The 8,430-nt window shown below is 55.1% G+C and overlaps 1 protein-coding gene across 1 annotated transcript; it reads left to right on the plus strand.

Moving 5' to 3' along the window:
• The first annotated feature begins 1,769 nt into the window (after window positions 1-1,769).
• LOC125719852 (uncharacterized) lies at window positions 1,770-7,996 on the plus strand. Its single transcript, XM_048995045.1, has 5 exons — window positions 1,770-6,455; window positions 6,562-6,707; window positions 6,843-6,938; window positions 7,393-7,544; window positions 7,809-7,996. Exons 1-5 carry the CDS (start codon window positions 2,340-2,342, stop codon window positions 7,994-7,996), a joined length of 4,698 nt encoding a protein of 1,565 aa, XP_048851002.1. The 5' UTR covers window positions 1,770-2,339.
• Window positions 7,997-8,430: the final 434 nt, after the last annotated feature.

Here is an 8,430-nt window from a genome sequence, read left to right on the forward strand (position 1 = left end):
AAGAAGGGTTCTTGTTATGCTCCTAATTGGCTAGTGATTTCTCTTTTTGATGCGTTGTTGGACTTAGTACTCCATTACTGGTGGTGTGGCGAAGGAGATCGATCACCTTCGTGGGCAGGGTTGGACGTGTGATTTCACTGTTGGGGCACCTGAGCTAGGCTGTTAACGCCCAACTGCTTCAGGGAATGACTGACCTTGCTTTCTCAATATTATGCCATTTTGGATAAAAAAACATCTGCCTAATAAATATAACATAATGTAAATGTGTCAAGCATGGGACAAAATTATCTCAACTGGGCCCCCAAGACATGCAACCTCTTCCAGCTGCCCCCTATCTGGGGCAGTGTGAGGCTCTGTGGGTTAGGAGTCTGCTACCCGTTTCACACCAAGCCATCATCGGAGGTGGTGCTGGTGCCCGTGCTTGGCCAGAGCTGGGCTGGAGCTCACATCGGCCCCACCAAAAATGCATTCACCCTGCACTTGGGCTGAAAGGGTAGAATGATGATGTCAGTGTGTTCATGTTGCTGTGGGAAGGGTACTGTTTCAAAAGTGAAGACAAAAATCGAGGACTGTGCGAGATGCAATGAACATAAGACTACATTTTGTGGAGAGAATAAAGTCATTTTGTGGAAAAAATGCATTTTGTGATGATACAGTCATTTCGTGGACAAAATGCATTAAGTACAATTTAGCATATAAAGGTTATGTGGGTGGTTGTTGTTACATTTTTTTTTCTTCTTCTTCAGTCGGCGTGAGTGCTTTGTTAATAAACAGCGCGAGTGTTACCGACAACTGCGGGTGTCGTGTGAGCGGTGTTTTTGTTCGTGTGCCTTCGCAACAAACACTGTGGGGGTAATTGTGGTGTCCCCTGGGAGGGGAAGGGGGATTTATAATTTATGGGTTGTTTATGGTTTGGTTTTTTCCTATTCTCTTTTGTTTTCTTTCTCCTTTCAGCAGTGCCACGAAAGCTTGGGGAGGTTGCGCCGTCCCTCATTGGTAATTGAGGGGCGGGACTTGTTAGATTGGTTGGCGGAGGCGGGGACTTGATCGGGTTTAAAGATGGCTACATCAGAGTGGACGGGAGCGCGGTCCGGGGACGGAAGGTAATCGCGGCGGTTGTTTTAAGGAGGCGTCGGTGGGGCGATGCGGGCTTTCCCCAAGAGGACCGCGGACGTGAGTGAGCTGAGGTACCAGGCTACAAGTCACGGGTCCGCGGTATCGATAGAGGGATAGCGAGCGCGCAGCCATAGCGTCTGGGGAGGTAAGAGCAGTGGGAAGGCGACGCAGATGACGGTGGGGGGAGTGGCCTGGGATACTGTGCTTAGAACCCGGAAGTAAGGGAAGGTTCCTAACCGGTGGGGTGTAGGACGTATCCGTTCGGGTTATAGCCGGGACGGTGTGGTTCCGGGGTTGTTTTGGGCTTTGTTTCCCCCACAGGTCTAAGCTCGCCGCCGTGGGTCGGCTGGCTTGGGAGGCACCGGGTTGGTGCATATCGCTGCCAACGGATTGAGGCGGTGAGCGGCGTACGAGCTACCAGGCTAAGAGAAGGACAGAGGGAAGAGTTTCGGTTATCTCCCACGGGACCGAGAGAGCTCCGGGAGGAGGTGGACGCGGCCGGAGGGTAGCGGCATTGCTGAAAAAGGGATAGTTAAGTTTTGCTTTGTTTATTTTTTTATTTTTTGTTGTTTTTGTGGGCCGGACGAGGGAAGTGCGCCGGCCCAGGACTGAGTCTTTAGTTTCTTTTTTTTCATTTTTGTTTCTTATTATTATTATTATTATTATTATTAATAATATTATTGTTATTATTATTACATTTTTGTTTGGGGGTTAGGTTTATGTAGGGGGGACCTTTGCAGGTCACCCTTCGGTTTTGTCCTCTCCTATGTTAACTGACCTCCTCTCCCCGCTGCATAAGTGTGCTGTATATAAGGGTGCCGTGTGCTGTGCCACTGTGTGATTAGTTGTAGTGGATATTGGGGGAGGTGTGAGTGCGGTGGGGTTGTTTTGGAGTAGTATTGGGGAAGGAGAAATAACGCTTGTAGTGGTAGTGTGATTTACCTGTTGGTGGGGGGGGGAGGTGGTTGTTGCCTGGGAGTTTGGAGTATCTGTAACCGAGCCCCAAATAAATCTGTGCCAGTTTACCCAGTTGTTTGCCCCATTGTGTCATTGCCCCAGGAGATCCTAAAGGGTGTGTGGGTAGCATTGTGCTGTGTGAAAGGGTTAAGGGGAAGAATTAAAGACTCAGTACAAAAATAGTCATTAAGCAGTGGGGGTCCGACACCCTGGGCCACCACACTGCTTGAATTTGGCGTAGTCGGCAGGATCTCCTCGAGCACGACATGGATGGGACAGCACCTAGGGTACAGGAGTTGTCAGGGGGGTGGCCATGGTTTTTGGGGGGGGCTTGGATGACCCGCTTCGATGGGTCCGCTAAGGGGACGTATCAAGAATGGAGGCGGGTAGTCGGGGTGGGTCTCCGGGCGCAGTCACTCTCTGCAGTCCAACAGGTGGATTTTGTTCTTAGTGCTTTGGAAGGGGAAGCGAGGCGAGAAGTGGAATTATTGAGGGAAAATCAGCGGGATACTGCTGAGAAGATATTGGAGGCATTGGATAGACTTTATGGGGAGGGTGCCGGGCTGGCCCAGTTGAGGGTTGAGTTTTTTACCTGTCAACAACAGTCTGGGGAAGGGGTGGGTTCGTTCATCCTCCGTCTCCGGGAGTGTCATTATAGATGGCGGAAGAAGGAACCAGTCCGGGATGAGGATGATGACGACGCTACCCTTCGAAGTCAACTGGTGACTGGCCTCCTAGCGGGGTCGACTAAGAGGGAATTACAGCGACTTATTCGACGAGCCAGCCGGTTGACATTTATGGAGGCATGTCGGGAGGTGAAAGAAATGGAGAAGGAGGAGGGGCCCGGCACCGTAATGGAAGGTGTGGATGCCCGGAGGACGTTTCTGCCCCTACCTACTGCAGCCACAGAGCCCGCCACTGCCCCTTCACTTGATTTGGAAACGTTACGGTCATCCCTGAGGGAGGACCTTTTGAGGGAGATGAGTGACCAAGTACGGGAGCTGAAGCAAGTTTTGGAAGGATGGAGTCAGGTTCGAGAGGGGCAGGCGAGTGCTCCTGGGACCACATTGGTAGTTCCCCCTTCTCGTCGGCGTGGCCGCACTTATGCAAGTTCGGGGGGACCTCGTTGGGATGAACAGGGGCGTCCCATTTGTCTGCGCTGTGGAGAGGCGGGACATATGGTAAGGAGTTGCCCTCGGGGAGAAACGACGGTGGTGAATAGTCGAGGGGTGCAGCCGGAAGCCAGCATGTCCACGACGCCTGTTGGGTTGCGGGAGGCGCTGGTGGGGGAGAGCCCGGTTCTGGAAGTGCTGGCAGCTGGAAGGCTGGTACCCTGTATTCTGGATACTGGCTCGCAGGTCACTTTGTTTAGTCGTAGTATATTTAATCAGTGTGTGAAGGGTATTGAGGTCAAGGGGGCGGCTGAAGTCCCATGGCTAGCCCTTAAGGCAGTGAATGGGTTGTCCCTCCCGTATGTGGGCTATGTGGTGCTGGACTTCACGGTGGCTGGGGTGGAGATTCCTCAGCGAGGGGTGGTGATCGTGGAGGACCAGCACCTCCCGGCCCCATATGGGATTTTGGGGATGAACGTAATCAGGCATTGTTGGGAGGTATTGCAGACACGGGGGGGAGCCCAGGTGTCTTTGTTTCGTTCTGCCCTCCCACAGAGTGACCGGCGAGCCTGGGATCAGGCTTTCACTGTATGTCGGCGATTGGAAGCAGCGGTGAGGGGACCGGTGGTGGAACAGCTTGCCAGATTGCGGACCGAGAAGCCATGGGTGTTGAGTCCCGCCACGGAGAAGCTGATCTGGGCAGACGTGCCCCGGGGGCATTTGCGAGATGGGGACCAGGTCCTGGTGGAAGACTATCGAGGGGGCCAGCAGGAGTGGTGTGTGGCTCGAGCTGTGGCACGAGTATGTGAGGGGAGAGTGCCACTTCGTATTTGTAATCTCCATCAGTATCCTGTGGAACTCCCTCCTCGACGTCCACTGGCCCGAGTGGAGAAGATCACAGCTGGGTGTGTGCAGCCTCAGAAGGAGTTGGTGTTGCGCCAGCCACAGGGGGGGGTGGTTGACGTGGAGGTGCGGCCAGTGGCCGGGGCTTTGCCTGAGCAACTGCACGCCCTGGTGGCTGACAGCACGGGGTTGACCCGTGAGGAGGGTCGGCAGCTGCAGGAACTGTTGGAGCGGTGGCAGAGGGTGTTTGCCCGGGACGAGGAGGACCATGGTTGTACAGATGTGGTATACCATTGCATCCCCACGGGGGTGGCGGCTCCCTCGAGGGAACGTTACCGGCCTGTTCCCCCCAGTCTGTATCCAGAATTGCGGGAGTTGTTGAAATCCATGCTTGAGGGGGGAGTCATTACAGAGAGTGCTAGTCCCTGGGCTGCCCCGATAGTGTTAGTCCGTAAGAAGGATGGCTCCTGGAGGTTTTGTGTAGACTACCGAAAACTGAATGCTGTGACCCATAAGGATGCTTACCCTCTCCCGCGGATCGAGGAGTCATTGACAGGGTTGAAAGGGGCAGCCTGGTACTCCACCCTGGACCTGGCAAGTGGATACTGGCAGGTGGAGGTGCACCCCAACGATAAAGAAAAGACTGCCTTTACCACACCTATGGGCCTCTACCAGTTCGAACGGATGCCCTTTGGTCTGTGCAATGCACCAGCAACCTTCCAGCGACTGATGCAGCGGTGTCTGGGTGAGCAGGTTTATGACTACTTGCTGATTTATCTGGACGATGTGATTGTTTATTCTCCCGATTTTGGGGGGCATCTGGAACATTTGGAGAAGGTGTTTGCACGGCTGGAGGCTCACGGTCTTAAGCTTCAGCCAGAGAAGTGTCGGCTGTTCCAACGGGCCGTCCGCTACCTGGGTCATATAGTCAGCCGTGAGGGGGTGACCACGGACCCCGAGAAGACGGAGGCAGTACGGGGGTGGCCTCGCCCAGGAACAGTACGGGAAGTGCGGTCTTTCCTGGGGTTTGTGGGGTACTACCGGCGGTTTGTACCGGGGTTTGCTAAAAAAGCAGCTGCGCTCCATGGGCTGCTGAAAGGTGCTGGCTCCTCGTCAAGACAGAAGATCGGATGGACCAAGGAGTGTGAGGAAGCATTCCAGGCTCTGAAGGAGGCCCTACTTGAAGCCCCGGTACTTGCTTATGCTGACTATACCTTGCCATTTCGCCTGTATACTGATGCTAGTCTTCGGGGGTTGGGGGCTGTTTTGACCCAGGTGCAAGGGGGGCAGGAAAGGGTGATTGCTTATGCCAGCCGGAGCCTCCATGAGGCGGAGCGCAATGATCAGAACTACAGTGCCTTTAAACTGGAGCTATTGGCCTTAAAGTGGGCAGTAGTAGAGAAGTTTAAGGACTACTTGTGGGGAGCTAGGTTTGAAGTATTCACCGATCATCGCCCCCTCTTGCATTTGAAGACTGCCAAATTGGGGGCTGTGGAGCAAAGGTGGGCGGGTCAGCTGGCATCATTTGACTATGAGTTAAGGCATAAACCTGGCCGGGAGCACCAGAATGCGGATGCCCTGTCGCGACGATCAGGTATGGCGGTGGTGGCACAGATTGGATCCATAGAGGATTGGGCGGAGCGGCAGAGTGAAGATTCGGCAGTGGCCCAGATTCGGCAGTGGGTGTTATCCGGGGAACGTCCAACTGTGATGGCTGGCCGAACTGTTGGAGGGATGGGCCGGTGCCTGTTGGAAGATTGGGAGCTACTGAGAGTGGATCAAGGGGTGTTGCGGCGTAGATCCCCAGTGGGAGGTGAAGAGAGCTGGGCTGTGGTGGTTCCGGAGAAACAGCGCCAACAAGTGTGGTTGGAGTATCATCGGGCATTGGGGCATGCCCGAGGGCGACGGATGGTCCTGGCCCTGCAAGAGAGGTTCTACTGGCCTGGCATGCGAAGGGATGTGGAGCAGAGGCAGCGTGGCTGCCAGGAGTGCCTGATTGGGAGCCGGGGGAAGGGAGAGCCCCTGCCCCTAGGGGGGATTAATACCAGCTACCCCTGGGAGGTGTTGGCGGTGGATTACCTGTCCATGGGGCGCCCCGGAGATACTTACCCATATGTGCTGGTCGCCATTGATCTGTTTTCCAGGTTCGCTTTTGCAGTACCGACCAGGGATCAGACAGCCGCGACGGCGGCCAGAGTGATCTGGGGGGAGGTGATCCAGCGTTATGGCTGCCCCGAGCGGCTGCTGTCTGACCAGGGGCCTGCCTTCGAGTCACAGTTGGTGAAAGAACTGTGTGAAGTGTATGGGTGCCGGAAAGTGAGAACTACTCCCTACCACCCGCAGGGCAATGGGGCTTGTGAGCGGTGGAACCAAACGCTGCTACGTCTGTTGAACACGCTCTCGGTGCAAGAGCAGGGTCGTTGGGCGGTACATCTACCGGAGCTGGTGCAGGCCTATAATTGCACCCCGCATAGCAGTACGGGTTTGTCCCCATTTTGGGTTTTGTTTGGGCGGCAACCTCGGTTACCTATAGATCAGCGATGGGGGACCTGTGATCTGGCCGGAGGAGAGGCCGGGTCGGAGTGGGTCCGTGGGCATCGGAGACGAATGTGGGCAGCCTGCAAGGAAGTGGAAAGGGGAACAGAGCGCCGGCGGCAAGGGGATCGGCGCTATCACAATGTAGGGAAACGTAGATGGTTGCTGGCCCCAGGGGATCGTGTTCTGGTGAGGAACTTCCGTCGACGAGCTGGAGGCAAGGTGAGCCCATATTGGCAAACTAACCCTTGGGTGGTGGTGCGACAACGGGATCTGGAGAGCCCAGTGTTCCAGCTGCGGCCGGACGGAAGAGAGGGCCCTCTCCGGACTCTCCATCGACGGCACCTGCGGCCATGCCCCCCAGGATGGATATCGGTGACACCGGAGATGGGGGGTGAGCTACGGAGGGCTGGGGTCTGTCCTCGACCAGGACCGTCTCGTCCCAGGGGTTGGCCTGGTGATTGGGAAGAGCCATGGGCTGGGACGGCTGAACAGGTAGTAGAAAGGCGGCTACCGGCGGAGGATGGGGAGCCGGTTGTGGAGGTTGAGCCAGTTCCGGAGGTTGTGGAGCCCGTGCGTCGATCCCAGCGAGCCAACTTTGGGATAAGGCCAGCCCGGTATAGGGAGTAGGTGCTCGGGGCGAGCCCCCATTTGGTGGGGGGGAGTGTGGTGTCCCCTGGGAGGGGAAGGGGGATTTATAATTTATGGGTTGTTTATGGTTTGGTTTTTTCCTATTCTCTTTTGTTTTCTTTCTCCTTTCAGCAGTGCCACGAAAGCTTGGGGAGGTTGCGCCGTCCCTCATTGGTAATTGAGGGGCGGGACTTGTTAGATTGGTTGGCGGAGGCGGGGACTTGATCGGGTTTAAAGATGGCTACATCAGAGTGGACGGGAGCGCGGTCCGGGGACGGAAGGTAATCGCGGCGGTTGTTTTAAGGAGGCGTCGGTGGGGCGATGCGGGCTTTCCCCAAGAGGACCGCGGACGTGAGTGAGCTGAGGTACCAGGCTACAAGTCACGGGTCCGCGGTATCGATAGAGGGATAGCGAGCGCGCAGCCATAGCGTCTGGGGAGGTAAGAGCAGTGGGAAGGCGACGCAGATGACGGTGGGGGGAGTGGCCTGGGATACTGTGCTTAGAACCCGGAAGTAAGGGAAGGTTCCTAACCGGTGGGGTGTAGGACGTATCCGTTCGGGTTATAGCCGGGACGGTGTGGTTCCGGGGTTGTTTTGGGCTTTGTTTCCCCCACAGGTCTAAGCTCGCCGCCGTGGGTCGGCTGGCTTGGGAGGCACCGGGTTGGTGCATATCGCTGCCAACGGATTGAGGCGGTGAGCGGCGTACGAGCTACCAGGCTAAGAGAAGGACAGAGGGAAGAGTTTCGGTTATCTCCCACGGGACCGAGAGAGCTCCGGGAGGAGGTGGACGCGGCCGGAGGGTAGCGGCATTGCTGAAAAAGGGATAGTTAAGTTTTGCTTTGTTTATTTTTTTATTTTTTGTTGTTTTTGTGGGCCGGACGAGGGAAGTGCGCCGGCCCAGGACTGAGTCTTTAGTTTCTTTTTTTTCATTTTTGTTTCTTATTATTATTATTATTATTATTATTATTATTAATAATATTATTGTTATTATTATTACATTTTTGTTTGGGGGTTAGGTTTATGTAGGGGGGACCTTTGCAGGTCACCCTTCGGTTTTGTCCTCTCCTATGTTAACTGACCTCCTCTCCCCGCTGCATAAGTGTGCTGTATATAAGGGTGCCGTGTGCTGTGCCACTGTGTGATTAGTTGTAGTGGATATTGGGGGAGGTGTGAGTGCGGTGGGGTTGTTTTGGAGTAGTATTGGGGAAGGAGAAATAACGCTTGTAGTGGTAGTGTGA

Source organism: Brienomyrus brachyistius, chromosome 1 (assembly GCF_023856365.1).
Source record: "Brienomyrus brachyistius isolate T26 chromosome 1, BBRACH_0.4, whole genome shotgun sequence".
Taxonomy (NCBI): Eukaryota; Metazoa; Chordata; class Actinopteri; order Osteoglossiformes; family Mormyridae; genus Brienomyrus; species Brienomyrus brachyistius.